Below are 16,369 nucleotides of genomic sequence, written 5' to 3'. Positions count from 1 at the left end.
TTAACCCTGAAGGCACCTTTTACAGGATTAAAATTGTTAAATTGTTTAATAAGGCCCTTCAAAATCTGTCATAAAAAGAGCATTAAAACAAAAATAGCCGTCTGTCAAAAATAGCGTGATGGCTGGATTTGTGACTATTACACTTTTAAGATTAAGAATTTAAAAAATCACATTAAAAAAGTATCATCCCATAATATGTAGCCCGGCTAACCGCTAAAAAAGGCCATCAAAATAAGAGAAGAAGCATTGTGGTGGTTTGCTGGAGGCTGAGGAATGCCAGAAATGTTCCCACTTCCTGTGACCTCCATACTCCATCCTCACAAAGTTTGTTTTCCCGGTGGGAGGTAACGCTGCAGGATGCATGCAAACAACTCAGAAGAACTCCCTGGAACAGTAGCTGTAACCATAGTAACCAAGATATGTCCACACAAAGCCATATTATTTTGTCTGGACTGAGATAATATAAGCATAGGCAATATGTAGGAACGTCAACATATTTGGTGATTAATCGCTGATTAATTTGATTAAAATTTCAAATAATTCAACATCCTGAGGAAACCACATAGTATATTGATTTAAATAAAGGTGCTGGGTGATGACAGATTGCTTCTAAACAAAGGGTGTGCAAACTACGGCCCGGGGGCCACATGTGGCACACCAAGCGTTTGAATCCGGCCCGCCAGTTTCACAAAAAAAAAATGATTATGTGATGCACTCAATTGTAACCTGATGCAAGTTGATCCGAAAATGAGACACTTTCCTTCATTTACTTCATATAAACGGGACAAAATGCTTCAAAGGAAAAGCCGGTTCGGGGGTCCCGTTGGGGCACACGCCGAGGTTAAAATTGTTAACACGCGTGGAATGCACAACGGAAGCGCCTCTTCACCTAAAACTGCAGATAACATACTTTGTCACGACCCCTGCGACCCCCCCGGTCATTGTTTGCAGCCTCCCAATTTGGAAAGCCTGCCGAGAGTCGCATGTCGACTGGAAGAGTGCAGAGAGTTCATTCATACATACATACTGTACATACTGTACATACAGTAAATATGGCTGGCTGACTTCAAAACATTGTACAAGGACACGGAAACCATGCGTGATGTCTTTTCCAGACCTTTCAGGAATTTTCGGGGTCACATTGGCTTGGCGTTTATCCGGGGATCTCAACTCACAACACAAAAAACATGGATAGAAAGGATATATGAGGCCGCAAGGGTCCTTTTTTTTAACAAAAAACTCAGAAAATCAGGTTCTGCCTCAATGAACCGTATCTCCCCCTCAGTGCCGGCAGCACTCGTGCAGCTCCAGTGCCACAATAATCTTTCTACTGACTGATGTAATAGAGGGAAACCAAAGACAACAATGACTCGTTCTTCAATGATCCCAAAATAAGACACTTGAACCGTAGCTCCCCCTCAGTGCCGGCAGCACTTGTGCAGCTCCAGCACCACAATAATCTTTCTACTGACTGATGTAATAGAATAGAATAGAAGTTTGCAGGGAAACCAAAGACAACAATGACTCTTTCTTCAATGATCCCAAAATAAGACACTTGAACCGTAGCTCCCCCTCAGTGCCGGCGGCACTCGTGCAGCTCCAGCACCACAATGATCTTTCTACTGACTGTTGTAATATAATAGAATAGAAGTTTGCAGGGAAACCAAAGAAAACAATGACTCTTTCTTCAATGATCCCAAAATAAGACACTTGAACCGTAGCTCCCCCTCTGTGCCGGCAGCACTCGTGCAGCTCAACCACCACAATATTCTTTCTACTCAATTGTGTTTCAAAAACTCTTGAAAATCAGGTTCCCACTCAATGAACCGTAGCTCCCCCTCAGTGCCGGCGGCACTCGTGCAGCTCCAGCACCACAATAATCTTTCTACTGACTGATGTAATAGAATAGAATAAAAGTTTGCAGGGAAACCAAAGACAACAATGACTCTTTCTTCAATTATCCCAAAATAAGACACTTGAACCGTAGCTCCCCATCAGTGCCGGCAGCACTCGTGCAGCTCCAGCACCACAATAATCTTTCTACTGACTGATGTAATAGAATAGAATAAAAGTTTGCAGGGAAACCAAAGACAACAATGACTCTTTCTTCAATTATCCCAAAATAAGACACTTGAACCGTAGCTCCCCCTCAGTGCCGGCGGCACTCGTGCAGCTCCAGCACCACAAAAATCTTTCTACTGACTGATGTAGTAGAATAGAATAGAAGTTTGCAGGGAAACCAAATACAACAATGACTCCTTCTTCATTGACCCCAAAATAAGACACTTGAACCGTAGCTCCCCCTCAGTGCCGGCAGCACTCATGCAACTCCACCACCACAATAATATTTCTACTCACCTATGTTCCAAAAACTCTTGAAAATCAGGTTTCCCCTCAATGAACCGTAGCTCCCACTCAGTGCCGGCAGCACTCGTGCAGCTTAACCACCACAATAATCTTTCTACTCAATTGTGTTTCAAAAACTCTTGAAAATCAGGTTCCCCCTCAATGAACCGTAGCTCCCACTCAGTGCCGGCAGCACTCATGCAGCTCCACCACCACAATAATCTTTCTACTGACTGATGTAATAGAATAGAAGTTTTCAGGGAAACCAAAGACAACAATGACTCTTTCTTCAATTATCCCAAAATAAGACACTTGAACCGTATCTCCCCTTCAGTGCCGGCAGCACTCGTGCAGCTCCAGCACCACAATAATCTTTCTACTCACCTATGTTCCAAAAACTCTTGAAAATCAGGTTTCCCACTCAATGAACCGTAGCTCCCACTCAGTGCCGGCAGCACTCGTGCAGCTCAACCACCACAATAATCTTGCTAATCACTTGTGTTTCCATATATTTAAACATTAACGGCAGTGTATTGACTCATTTTCAGTGGATAGTAAATCTATACTGCTCTAAAGTACATCCAAATACTTATTGCAGTACGCAGTAAATACTCTGAGAACACCCTGACCCTGCTGGCCTCCTTACACAACTTCACAAGTTCTCCCACAGCTAAATGTGTCACCTATTGTGCGTGTTTTTGTTTGCTACGCCAAGTGAGGAAATGGCCGCCGCAGACGGAAAACAGTCCGCGGCAGCAACGGCAGCAACGGCAGCATCGGCTCATCCTTTGTTGAGGATGCTTTTGTTGTTGGTTTCCAGGGACAGAATAAATAACCGAGCCTAACCAAAGGCATTCCGTCTCTCGGGCTACATTAACCTTGAGGTTAGAAGGCTAAAAAATACAACACATATACCGCAAATACTGCAATTAACTAACGATTCTTGTAGTGAAAAATAAACTGCTGGGGTCTGTAATTAGCGCCGGGTCACAAAACATTTATATGTACGTGGCTGTAGGCAACCTCTTGATGTGGTTCTTTTATTTTTGAATTAACACAACAAGATGTTAGCTTTATGTCGCTTTTACATACACTATTACAACATTGGTTCTGGTGACCGCGTGTACTTTACTTGGACTATAAGACCGCTGTGTGTGTGTGTGTGTATGGTGTCATGTTTGCACCAAAAACCGGAGGTCAACGCTGGAATGTAGCAGCAGAAAGCTAGCAAGCAACGAGGTCAGAGCATCAACCGGGGCCCCATTCCAAAGGGATGAAGAGAAGATGACTTGATTAGCCATATGATCACAGAGCATAACCGTATACGGACGGGGGGGGGGAGCTCAGGTCAGAGGAAGTTCTCCATAACCTCCGAAGCGTGCACGGTGAATGGTTTTGATTTTGGCTGCAATAATTGGGAACATAAGCGCGATGGAATGTCCATATTATGTAAGGTGCAAGATGAAACACTTCTGAGAAATATGCTACGGATTAGGAGCGACAACTGGAAAAGGAGGGGGGGTAACTTGGGGGCCGAAGGTCGGAAGGTATAAAGCTGCAGCTTCTTGTGTTTTACAGGCTGATGGAAAAACAGTCAAACGTGAAAGTAAATGCAGCACGAGAAAGGTCAATATATCAACCGTAACAAAAACATGAAGCATAGAAATAAATCTAAACTCACAAAATGTTGACATTTATATCGCATTTTAATATTGTAAAAATACAATATTAATATTTGGCGGAGATGTTTTGAAGATTTAACAGAGATTTCTCAGAGATTTCAGGAAAAATTATGTGGATTTCATGGAGATTCTTTTGAGATTTTATATATTATTTTTTAGATTCAAAGATCAGGGTTATTGAAGATTCAAGCACGGGATTAACTCCTGATTTAATGAGATAATTTTTAAGCAAAATTGCAAGAATGATTTTGAAATTTGGTGGAGATTCTTTTGAGATTTTATACATTATTTCACAAAAAGCTGACATTTATATCGCATTTTAATATTGTGAAAATACAATATTAATATTTGGCCGAGGTATTTTGAAGATTTAACAGAGATTTCTCAGAGATTTCAGGAAAAATTATGTGGATTTCATGGAGATTCTTTTGAGATTTTATATATTATTTTTTAGATTCAAAGATCAGGGTTATTGAAGATTCAAGCACGGGATTAACTCCTGATTTAATGAGATCATTTTTAAGCAAAATTGCAAGAATGATTTTGAAATTTGGTGGAGATTCTTTTGAGATTTTATACATTATTTTTAAATTCAGAGATTAGGGTTATTGAAGATTCAATCACAGGATTAACTCCTGATTTAGTGAGATCATTTTTAAGCAAAGTTGCAGGAATTATTTTTGAAATTTGGTCTGAGATTATACTGAGATTTAGAAATTGGAGTTCTCTATATTATTTTGAATCATTCAGGAAATTATTGTGAGATTTATTGAAGATTCAATCACGGGATTAACTCGTGATTTAGTGAGATAATATTTAAGCAAAGTTGTAAGAATCACTTCGAAATTTGGTAGAGATTATACTGAGATTTTGAGATTAAAGTTCATTCAGGAAATTATTGTGAGATTTATTGAAGATTCAATCACGGGATTAACGGGATTAATTTTTTAAACAAAGTTGGAAGAAATATTTTGAAATTTGGTAGAGATTATACTGAGATTTAGATATTGGAGCTCTATATATTATTTTGAATCATTCAGGAGATTATTTTGAGATTTAGTTAGATAATTTTCAGACTTGAAATTTGTTTGTGATTAATCCTGACATTCTTGAAACTTTTAGGGATTTTTTGAGATTTGGCCAAGATTATTTTGAGACCTGGTGGAGATTCTTTTGAAGCGAGATTTGGACATGAGAATGTTTCATGATTATTTTGAAACTTTCACTTTTAGTTTTGGTAGAGATTATTCTGCAATTTGATCGAGATTAGTTTGAGATTCAGAGATTAGGGTTATCGAACATTGTTTTGAATCTTTCAAAAGATTCATTTTTGGTTTAGTGAGATCATTTTGAAGCTGGATTTCGACATTTGGTTGATATTATACTGAAATTTGGAAATGTTTGAGATTAATATGTTTATTTTGAGATTTTTATTTTGAGATTTTGTTGCCCAATTGACAAGATCCTCCAACCTTTTTAGATTGAGAGCCAACATTCCTTACAGCCGTTTTGACCTAAAGTGCACTTCAGTGTTCGCCGGAGATAACACAGCACAATAATCATCTTTGGGATGTGTAAACACGGCGGCCATTGTGGGGTCGTTTATGCAAGATGGCGTCATATTCCCCGTATGATGTGCGTGAAAACACTCTGGGAAATATCACAGTAAATGAAAGTTCCAAGAAAAAAAAAAGAGTAGTAATATAAATAAAGAGCTTTATTATTACTGGAGGCTAACAGCAAAGACCCCCACTACCACCCCAATCCTAAAAGGACATGATGTTCCTCATCATGGACTTTAACAGCCTTGGCCTCACAAGGTGTCAGCAGGATGACAAACTACTGTTTAGAAGACCTTTTAAATTCAACTCTCACCTCCTAAATGTTGTTCATTTTTAGAAACTGCAACAGGCCAAATAAATACAAGAAAAAAAACACATTATGAAACTGTTTTTGCCAGGAGCGACAAAGTGGATCCTTCTGTTTGGAACCTGGAGAGCAAATAATTGGCTTAAGGAGGCTGCACTGAGGGAATTATGTGTAAAAAGAAAAAAAATTAACATTCAGCCAGTTTCAGTATTATTTTTTTTATAGCAACATAACTTTTTAATTAATCACAGTGACAACTTTAGCTACTGAAGCTGCCACTTGCTGCACACGCGCACAAGCGACTAGAAGGCATTGTAGTTGGACAACAGCGACACTCAAAGGCGTTTTAATGTATTGCAAGACCAGAGCTCTGTTATGGCAATTAAATAACGCTGTGTATTGTATTAATTGATTAATATTCTTATTTTTTAAGCAAAATAAAAAAATAATATACATTATTTTTAAATTCAGAGATTAGGGTTATTGAAGATTCAATCACGGGATTAACTCCTGATTTAATTAGATAATTTTTAAGCAAAATTGCAAGAATGATTTTGAAATTTAGTGGAGATTCTTTTGAGATTTTATACATCATTTTTTAAATTCAGAGATTCGGGTTATTGAAGATTCAATCACGGGATTAACTTGTGATTTAGTGAGATAATTTTTAAGCAAAGTTGCAAGAATGATTTAGAAATTTAATAGAGATTATACTGAGATTTAGAGATTGAAGTTCTCTATATTATTTTGAATCATTCAGGAGATTATTTTGAGATTTATTAAAGATTCAATCACGGGATTAACTCGTGATTTAGTGAGATAATATTTAAGCAAAGTTGTAAGAATGACTTCGAAATTTGGTAGAGATTATACTGAGATTTTGAGATTGAAGTTCTCTATATTATTTTGAATCATTCAGGAAATTATTGTGAGATTTATTAAAGATTCAATCACGGGATTAACTCCTGATTTAGTGAGATAATTTTTAAGCAAAGTTGCAGGAATGATTTTGAAATTTGGCCGAAATTATACTGATATTTAGAGATTGAAGTTCTCTATATTATTTCGAATAATTCAGGAGATTATTGTGAGATTTATTGAAGATTCAATAATGGGATTTTTTAAGTAAAGTTAACTTTTTAAGCAAAGTTGTAGGAATTATTTTGAAATTTGGTAAAGATTATACTGAGATTTAGCTGCCTATTCATATTTTTTAAGCAAAATAAAAAAAAAAGGCATTATTTTGTTACTCTATATTGTACTTAGCATTTTTGTATTTATGTTATATATTTTTTTATATGCTATTTTTATTGACATGGACATTTGAAGCATTAAATTAAATAAGAAAATCCTATTACAGCAGAAGAAATAAAACCAAAGAAAAAGTCCAAAAGCAGCTCTTCCCACTTTTATTGGCCCAAGATGATCAGTCATACTGACATAGAAACAAAACCAGCAGAATAGAAGATGGATCTGATCCTTTCCTTCTTATTCATAATTCTTTACGTACCTACGTACATACGTTATGTTCCCTTTTTGGATCTTTATGACTGATGAGGGTGACTGAATGTTTATGTTAATTATTCACTGTGTGGAACTGTTTGCATAAATAATATTCAAACTCACAAAGACAACACATACACGGCAACCAATGCTACTTGAATGTTGATCATGTAGCTTTAAAACAAACACAAGGTGGACACACAGGAGACGTGATCTCAGTCTTCAAACTTTCCATCCAGGATGCTTTCAAAGGTGAAAGGGAGGAACTTGAAGCCCTGACCTGAGTAGAACTTGTTCTGAAACTCCACCCTGCAGATACGAGAAAGAGAGAACCACATGAAGTCGCTTTACCTTTACCCTCTATAACCCCCCATGTACCCCATTCCGGGTCTACATGTACTAGTTCACGATTACAACACAGACATCATGGGAATGTGAAGCCCCACTTCCTCTGCGGAAAATGATCTTGCTCTATTTTTAAAAATGGCGACGCTAATTAGTGAGCTGACCTTTCAGCAGAGCGGCTAGGAATAACTACAAAGCGCAAAGGGTGACATCGAAAAAGTTGCCATAAAATGTACTTAAAAGAACAAAGTGGGAGACAAACCTGACAGATGAAATTGAGCTTACCAGTGCAGCCTGAGCGCGTGCAGGAAAGCGGACAGGCCTTCCATGATGAGAAGAATAGCCACGGTGAGAACGGCGAAGAAGTAAAAAACGATGGCCAGCAGGAAGAAGCCGGCCAGGCTGCGCGTGGAGAGGCCGATGTGCATCACCATGGACCACAGAACCTCGGAGAGCTCTGAACGTGTAGCAAAACAAACACCGCGACAGGTTGAGCTTGTTTGTTTTACGGGCATTCCGTGGTAGACGACCACGATGTATCTCACTGGACATGGAATTAATTTTCTTATGAATTCGGTGAATGAAAGCATAACTGACCCTTATATTTTGCAACGCTACACACAAAAAGTGACATAAATTTGCAACTCGGGGACAAAAATATCCCACTGAAAATATTGTTTTTGATCTTAATGTTAATATTATAAATATAGGTGAAATTTGTCATGGTATTATTAGTCTAACATTGTAGTGCGACATACAAAAAGCGACACTTTTATGGGAATGCCCCATTGAAAAACACACAAAAAAAACAACCATGTTTATCTTATCGACTAATGTGATTATCCTTTATGTTTATGTTATGAATATATGTTACATTTTCCATAGAATATTCTTTACGTTGGTGTAAAATGGCAGCACTGTACACAAAAAGTGACATTTTTGCTCCTTGCACCCTTTAAAAATACTGTTTTTATCTTAACATAAACTAATGCGATCCTTTATGTTTACATCTGAATTTTGAATATTAAAATAATGTATTTTTTTAATGTTTTTTCACTATCACATTTTTTTAAATTATTTTCTTAAAGGCTAAAATTTTTTTGTTTTTTTTTTAAGTTTTTAAAAAGTCTAAAAAAGTGCCCATTATATATTTTATTTTATATTTTATCAACATTTCAGCCTTTTTTGTGTATATTAGGCATCATTACTGTATTTTTCAACATTTTTTTTTTCTACCATGTGCCAAAAAAGGCAAAAAAAAAAAAACCCAAAAAACAGTGGGCCACACTTTGGACACCCCTGGTTTAAAAAAAAAAAGGTGTGTAGGACTTACGTGCGTGAGCCAAACTGAGAGCCCAAAGCCTGAGATAGGAGGCCGTGTTGGAAATGCATCCCAGGCAGTACTCGATGGTGTGAATGGCCTGGTGCACTGCAACGTCTGCAAAGTTAAACTGAAAGACAAGAGACATGTATCCGAGTCAAAGTCTAGTACTACAGTACTACTACCACTACTACTACTGGCGCCCCTGTGAGGTCCGTAATGCCGTTTGTAGATCAGACACCAGCCGTTAAAGTTATCACCTGCAATGATCGGAACCCCGAAAGCTGGAAGCGCTGCCCTGCATTATCCTCCAAACACACACACACACACTTACATGCACGCACAACAAAATCGTCTACACACTGCTGATGCGACAATACAAACGCGACAGCGACACATGCACGGCTACGACTAAGAAGTGTTAGCGTTTCAGGTCCTACCTCTTCCTCCTCATGGGCCTTGAAAGCAGACGACAGAAGGCAACGCTTGATTATTGACAAACACACAACCACACACACACAAGATGGGACACACACACACACACACACACACACACATATATGGACGTCACAACACAAGGGAAAAGCATGGAAGTTGGGAGTTACACACTGAAAAAGTGGAGAACAACAAAAAGTCACAAGATGGATGTCTTCTACAGTGGAGCCTCTAAAGTGGAACGTTCAAACCCAAATTTTGGGGGGGAAATACGCCCTTTGAAGGCACGCGTTTCGTTGTTTTTTATTGGGAATCGTACCAGTAACACCAAGAAAAAAAATGTAATGTGTGTGTGTATTAGCCTTAGTAGATTAATTTGTTTTTATGTTAAAAGTGACTTAAAACATTGCCTATAGAGTTAATAGTTTTTAAGATTAAGATATTCCTTTATTCGTCCCTCAGTGGGGAAATTTGTAAAAATTATTATTATTATTATATATATATATATATATTATATATATATTATATTATTATTTATTATTATTATTATTATTATTATTATTATTATTATTATTATAAATTATATTATTATTATTGTTACTATTATTATTATGATATTATAAATATTATTATTATTATTATTATACAGTAAACCTTGGATATATCGGATCCAATTGTTCCCACTGGTTTTGTCCAATATAAGCGAAATCCGTTATATGCGTATACCGGAAAATGTCCGTTTTACGCATATATCGGATTTATATCCGGTATATGCGTAAATCGGATTTTATCCGTTATAAAAAGGCACTTCCTTGACTATGTTTCCAATGTACCTGGACGCGCAGGCAACGCTGCAAACACTGCAAATGACGTCGTATAGCGGCCTGTCACGATTCGGCGAATCGGAGCGCCACGATGCGGCCATCCGATATATGCGAGGGAAATTTAATGGAAATGCATTGGAACGGGATTGGAGATTTTGTCCGAAATAGGCGAAATCTATTATAAAAAATCCGATATATGCAATGAATTTTTATTGGAAATGCATTACAGAAAAATTGGTTCTTTTTTATCTGTCCGTTGTGAGCGAATTTCCGATATATCCGAGTCTGATATATATCCGAGGTGTACTGTAGTACTAGTTTGACTATTTCTATCCCCATTATTTCCTCTGAGCCTTACAGGCTCCACTGTAAGAAGTGTACAATGTTGAGTAACATGAGAACTTTCATACATAATGGATGTTTTTTTTTGCAGTGGAATGAGGTTTCCGTTTCCAAATAAATGATTAAAAACCCTCGGTCCGACACCAGGACAGCGACACGCAACGTCTCACCTCGGGTTCCTCTTCGGAGTGTTGCGACAGCTGGTCGTGCTGGATGATTTCCGCCTCGTCCTCGGTGGGCCCGTTGCCCACCCGGATGCCGCCGAAGTTTTGCGTGCCCTGTCGATATTACAACATGTCAGGTTTGGGGGAAAATTGAAGGAATGGTGGAGGTCTAACTATAACTGAGTGCATCTTACAAGGTTCTTGCGCCACAGGTACTGCCGCCGCAGCACCAGAGTTTTCACGATTAACATGCAAGGAACGCACGCCAAGGCGATGATTACCAGGAGAGACTGCAGGACTTGCTGCAGATTCGGAAACAAATAAAACGATAATTAGTTCCTTTCTGGATGTAAAAGGCTTAATTATTTGTAACCCACCTGTCCGGTATAAAGAGGTTTGACACTAGGGTCACTGTAGTTGAACAGGAACATGTTAATAAAGGCGATGAGAAGACTCGGAGCGTCTCGGGATGTCCGGGCGTCGTACGACAGCCACTTGTAGAAAACGAGCAGCACCAGGTAGCCGAAGAGGCTGGCCATGAAAACAATCTCAGGAATGAAGCCCAAGTAGATGTTCAGGGGCTTCTTGAAGTACCTGAAGAGACCCATAGAGTCAGTTTGCTATCCGACAAAGATCGCACGTATGGGATGAGAGGAATTCTCACAGATGGTTGAAGAGGCTGAGGGTGACGCCAAACAGCATGTGGATGACTCCCAGGATGACGGACATTTTCATTTTGAAGGAGTTGAGGAAAGTCAGCTTGTTTTTCGCAATATTCCAGATCTGACGTAGAAGGGAAGTCCGTGTTTAGTGTAAATATTTAGAGCTTTATGAATTTATGAATACAAGGCTTCATATACACCGCCTTAACAATCACAGGTTGACCCTATTTTTTATATAAGTGTCCCTATAGCAGGGGTGTAGCTCCAGACACACAAAATGGCGTACCGGGTCAATGCCGATGGGGTAGGGTCCTCTGAACACACCATCTACCACCGGGTCCAACTGCAAAACCAAGGTGCTTTCAAGTAACTCCATCCTTAAACACAAAAAGGTATAAGACATCATTTGTTTGTCATCTTTTAAAGAAGTTCGACACCCGCACTTACGTCCAGTTGCCTCCCACTCGGGCGTCAAACATAGGGCGGACGCTCCAGCCCGAGCCAAAGACGTTTAAAGACTTGGAGAAGCAGTCGTTGTAGATGATGCCCGTGTAGATGGAGAAGATTCCCATGAGTAGGATGATGTAGCGTCCGGCGAACACCATACTGAACATCTGCAATGACACACTTGATTATTTTAAATATACAAGTGGAGTGGGCGTGTTGCGTAATGCGAGGGATCGATGAGACGGAGCGGGGTGATGAGGTGCCGATACCTCGTTGTCGTTCTTCTGAGCGATCAGGCGGCTCTCCCTCAACACGAGATAGAGAGCGGCGCAGGTCATGAGCACGCCGTGGCCCAGGTCGCCGAACATGACGGCAAAGAGGAAGGGGAAAGTGATGATGGTGTATGGCGCTGGGGAGGGCGGGGAGGCGGCGTGGAAGAAGAGACACGTCACGATGGGTGACGGGATGCGACATTAATAGTGAGAACAATTCATACCTGGGTTGATCTCACGGTAGCTGCCGATTCCGTAGGCGTCCACAATGTTTTGAAAGCCCGAGGTGAACTTGTTTGTCTTGTTGTAGGTGGGCGGGGTCTGTTTGGTCTGCATCCTGTTCAGGATGGAAGGCACGGTGGAGCCACTCTTCTCCTGGAGGCACGCAGAGCAGGATTAGGACACGAAAGCACAACAGTGATGAGTTCACTGTAAACGGCGGTACAGTAAATGCAACACGCATGACTTAACACCCGAGTAATGCGATAGTCTATTTTAAAGCGCATGCAGAGTGACCACTCCCGATACATGACTTTGTAATATTTATGAAAATCACACCAGGACGTTGCCTACAGCCACAGCTGTTAATGCCGCAAATTAGACCATGAACTGTAAATTCTGAATTTAATAGAAGCATTCATTCAAGTATTTACAATGGTTACATTATTGTGTTTGCCATATGTTCATTTATGCATGGTGGCCCGCCACAATTCAATTTAGCCCTTGTTCGTACACACAATATAATGGGAGTGTGTACAGTAACTCCGCTTCTTCATTTGTTCCTCGAACGGACTTGCTCTGCCAAAGAATATGAAGATGTAGCATGAGGGATCAATTCAAGTATTTACAATGGTGACATTATTGTGTTTGCCATATGTTCATTTATGCATGGCGGCCCGCCACAATTCAATTCAGACTGCCACAGAATAGATTTGGCGCTACCAGTTCGCCCTTGTTCGTACACACATTTTAATGGGACTGTGCACAGTAACTCCGTTTCTTAATATGTCCCTCGAACGGACTTGCTCTGCCAAAGAATATGAAGATGTAGCATGAGGGATCAATTCAAGTATTTACAATGGTTACATTATTGTGTTTGCCATATGTTCATTTATGCATGGTGGCCCGCCACAATTCAATTCAGACTGCCACAGAATAGATTTTGCGCTACCAGTTCGCCGTTGTTTGTACACACATTATAATGGGAGTGTGCACAGTAACTCCGCTTCTTAATATGTCCCTCAAACGCACTTGCTCTGCCAGGAATATGAAGATGTAGCATGAGGGATCAGTGTTGTTCACTTTAGTTAGAATGGTTACGCAATAAAAATGAAGAACAGGAAGTGTTTATTTGGTAATCAAGTACATGCGGATGCAATAGATTTAAAAAGCAATGCATCATGGCCAATTATGCAAATTAGATGATTACGTAATCTACTGCAAATAGATTACAGTTCTGTGGGAAACATTGCCTAAGTAAATAAAATTGTAACGCAAAGAGAAGTCGGCGTCTCACCGTGCCCCTGCGCAGAGCGAACTGAATGGAGTCCAGGTCCGAGACCGGGCACCACACCTCGGCGATGAGACACTTCTGGGTGACGTCGATGTTGCAAAGGTTGAGGGTGTGGTAGATGGCCTTCATCTTCCTCACCTTGATGAACCACACGCGCACCGCCTTGGCCGCCGCCTGCAGGACCCTCTGTCTGTGGTCCTCGGTCTGGTTCAGCACCTGCAGGCCCAAACCCGGACAGTGGTGCCAAACGTTTTCTCATGGGGTTCCTTTTTGAGATGATTTACCATTTGCAGGTCATCGATGCGAGCGTTCACCCCCGCCAGCATCTCTTTCCTCTCCTGGGGGGTTTCGGGACACGGGTACAAGGTTGCTCGGAAGCTTGAAGACACAAAGGAGGAAGTATGAGAAAATAATAACACAAAATACAAATTCAGCGTTGTTCCCTCACCCCTCGCAGATCTTCTTCACTCTATTCTTCAGCTGGTCTCCCTGGAAGAAGATGATGAAGACCGACTTGTGGACCTGATCGCTCTGGAGACAAATTTAACCCAGTAAGAAGACCTTTACACTCATTGCTCCCACTATAAAGCTGCACGCTCACCGAATGGGGGTCCTCCAGGGGGTCTTCGATGTCAGCCTGCCTCAGGAACACGTTCCCTCTGCAAACTCTCCACAGCATCCTCTCAAACGTGGGAATGCGTTCCCTTCCGATGACTCCCGCCACAAATCTGTAACAGAGACACATTTTCATCAGCACTTGAATCATTTACTTTTTTTTTTTGCAAAATACCAAAAAGACTCACCCAAGCCGCAATGGAGCTCCTCGATGGGCCTCGTTGGGGTCCAGCAGGGTGGATGACTCCTCCAGTAGAGTCGGGTCCTCCATCTGCATGAGAGTCAATTTATGGTTAAAAAAAGAGCGTTAATAGCTAAACTCCTAGATGTTTGGTTGAATGATTAACCTCCATCATGTCGCAGAACGACTCATTAAACCTCACTAAAGACAACTTAGAAGGCAACGGAGCTGCACTGATGTGGGGAGGGAAATAAAGTACACAATGCTACATTGTCCACAGCGTCTTGTTTCGGTACAGTCAGGCTGACCTCATCAAAAAACTGCTGAGTGCGCCGCAGAATGTGCTTGAGCTCGGTCAGCTCCAGGAAGTTCTTCTTCAGGGCTTCCTGGTTGGTGTTTATTTCCTTCAGTTCGTTTTCCAGCTTCTCAAAGGTGGCCTGAAAGAGAGGAGGAGACAAGGAAGTAAGCGACAGCACAACTGGTGGGTTTTTACGGTGAGCAAGGCACCTCCAGGTCGATCATGTCTCTAGGGAAGGGGACTTCTGGGTTCTCGCCGGTGTCGACTATTGGGATGTTGGCCTTCTTGATCTCCTTCTCCACAAACCCTGATGATCAGAAGCATAGGCAACTTACATAATATTACACTTTAATAATGTAACACATATAAGTAGTTGCAAATTTAATACATTTTGTAAATGTTTTTTCTGTGTATACTTATTTATATAAACTGCAGTTTTATTTTGTTTCTTGTAATAATATCATGCCTTAATTCCAGTAAAATTATGACTTTTTCTCACTGCTTTTTTCTCGTATTATCCTACTTTAGTCTTGTAAAAATGCTAAAATTACCTATTTATTTTCAGGTTTTCATTGTAGTATTGGCCTCCTAAAATTACTGACTTATAATGAATTATATTCATTTATTATGACTGTTAAAATATTGTGGCTTTGTTTCTAAAAAAAAAAATCTTTTATATTAAATTAATTCTCAAATCTTTATTCTCATAAAATTACTAATTAATTCCGATAAAATCTTGATTTTAATCCAGTGTATTTTTTTATGACTGTTAAAATATTGTGGCTTTGTTTCTAAAAAAAAAATCTTTTATATTAAATTAATTCTCAAATCTTTATTCTCATAAAATTACAAATTAATTCCGATAAAATCTTGATTTTAATCCAGTGTATATATATATTTTTTTTTATTTACATCAATGTTAAAACCTGAAACCATAGTACAATAAAATGATAATTAGGAAGACATATCCTGCAACTCATTGTCGACGTACTCAGTTTGCGATCCATTTCCTCACATCGCCGCACTTCGTTGACAAACTTGCGTTGGAAGACGTTGACATCAGGGTTTAACTGCGAGAAAATAAAGCAAAACCACACAGATGAGAGAACCTCCATTTTAGCTCTCTAGCACAAAGCTTCCCTCGGGGGAATCACTGGGGTATGGGTGTTCATGTGAGGAACGAGCACATGATGGACATGAGGATCGGAGACTCACATCACGGAACTGCACCATCCCGATCTCTCCCAGTTCACTGACGCAACAGTAGGCCGCTTCCGACTGCAGGAAGAGCTGAGCCAGCGTCATCTCCTCGCTTCTGAAGAGTTCCCCCATGATGGCTCCTGCTCCGACACCTGCAACAAATCACATTTAGAATGGAGAAGCTCCCTTGTGTATCAGCTATGTGTGCAGTTTGCCACCAGCGTGAGAGGTTGACATGTGATGGCCAAAGGAAAGAAAATCCGGTTGCCTTCACGCTGATCCCATGATGGGTGCAGGAATGCGGTTACGCTAGCATAGACTAATAGCACAATGCAAATAAAGCAATAGCT

General features: G+C 40.1%; 1 protein-coding gene across 3 annotated transcripts in view; it reads right to left on the bottom strand.

Annotated features, from left to right (window-relative positions):
• Positions 1 to 7,290: 7,290 nt before the first annotated feature.
• atp6v0a1a (ATPase H+ transporting V0 subunit a1a) overlaps positions 7,291 to 16,369 on the bottom strand; it is a 10,180-nt gene continuing 1,101 nt past the window's right edge. Inside the window, exons 2-22 of one of the 3 annotated variants that reach the window (XM_058049393.1) lie at positions 16,035 to 16,171; positions 15,811 to 15,889; positions 15,029 to 15,126; positions 14,830 to 14,958; positions 14,529 to 14,611; positions 14,327 to 14,453; positions 14,174 to 14,256; positions 14,010 to 14,103; positions 13,729 to 13,941; positions 12,437 to 12,587; positions 12,210 to 12,349; positions 11,941 to 12,107; positions 11,780 to 11,870; positions 11,496 to 11,614; positions 11,209 to 11,425; positions 11,026 to 11,133; positions 10,838 to 10,945; positions 9,507 to 9,551; positions 9,079 to 9,196; positions 8,031 to 8,202; positions 7,291 to 7,709 (exon numbers count right to left, since the gene is read on the bottom strand). In XM_058049393.1, the coding sequence (XP_057905376.1) occupies positions 7,616 to 7,709; positions 8,031 to 8,202; positions 9,079 to 9,196; positions 9,507 to 9,551; positions 10,838 to 10,945; positions 11,026 to 11,133; positions 11,209 to 11,425; positions 11,496 to 11,614; positions 11,780 to 11,870; positions 11,941 to 12,107; positions 12,210 to 12,349; positions 12,437 to 12,587; positions 13,729 to 13,941; positions 14,010 to 14,103; positions 14,174 to 14,256; positions 14,327 to 14,453; positions 14,529 to 14,611; positions 14,830 to 14,958; positions 15,029 to 15,126; positions 15,811 to 15,889; positions 16,035 to 16,151 (2,553 nt within the window). In that variant the 5' untranslated portion in view covers positions 16,152 to 16,171 and the 3' untranslated portion in view covers positions 7,291 to 7,615. The remainder of the gene's footprint in view (positions 7,710 to 8,030; positions 8,203 to 9,078; positions 9,197 to 9,506; positions 9,552 to 10,837; positions 10,946 to 11,025; positions 11,134 to 11,208; positions 11,426 to 11,495; positions 11,615 to 11,779; positions 11,871 to 11,940; positions 12,108 to 12,209; positions 12,350 to 12,436; positions 12,588 to 13,728; positions 13,942 to 14,009; positions 14,104 to 14,173; positions 14,257 to 14,326; positions 14,454 to 14,528; positions 14,612 to 14,829; positions 14,959 to 15,028; positions 15,127 to 15,810; positions 15,890 to 16,034; positions 16,172 to 16,369) is intronic. The other 2 variants (XM_058049394.1, XM_058049396.1) reach the window with 2 other exon arrangements.

The sequence above is a fragment of the Doryrhamphus excisus genome, chromosome 15, assembly GCF_030265055.1.
Source record: "Doryrhamphus excisus isolate RoL2022-K1 chromosome 15, RoL_Dexc_1.0, whole genome shotgun sequence".
NCBI classification, from domain to species: domain Eukaryota; kingdom Metazoa; phylum Chordata; class Actinopteri; order Syngnathiformes; family Syngnathidae; genus Doryrhamphus; species Doryrhamphus excisus.
Note: the sequence above shows the minus strand (reverse complement) of the source record. Positions and strands in the feature narration are given on the sequence as shown.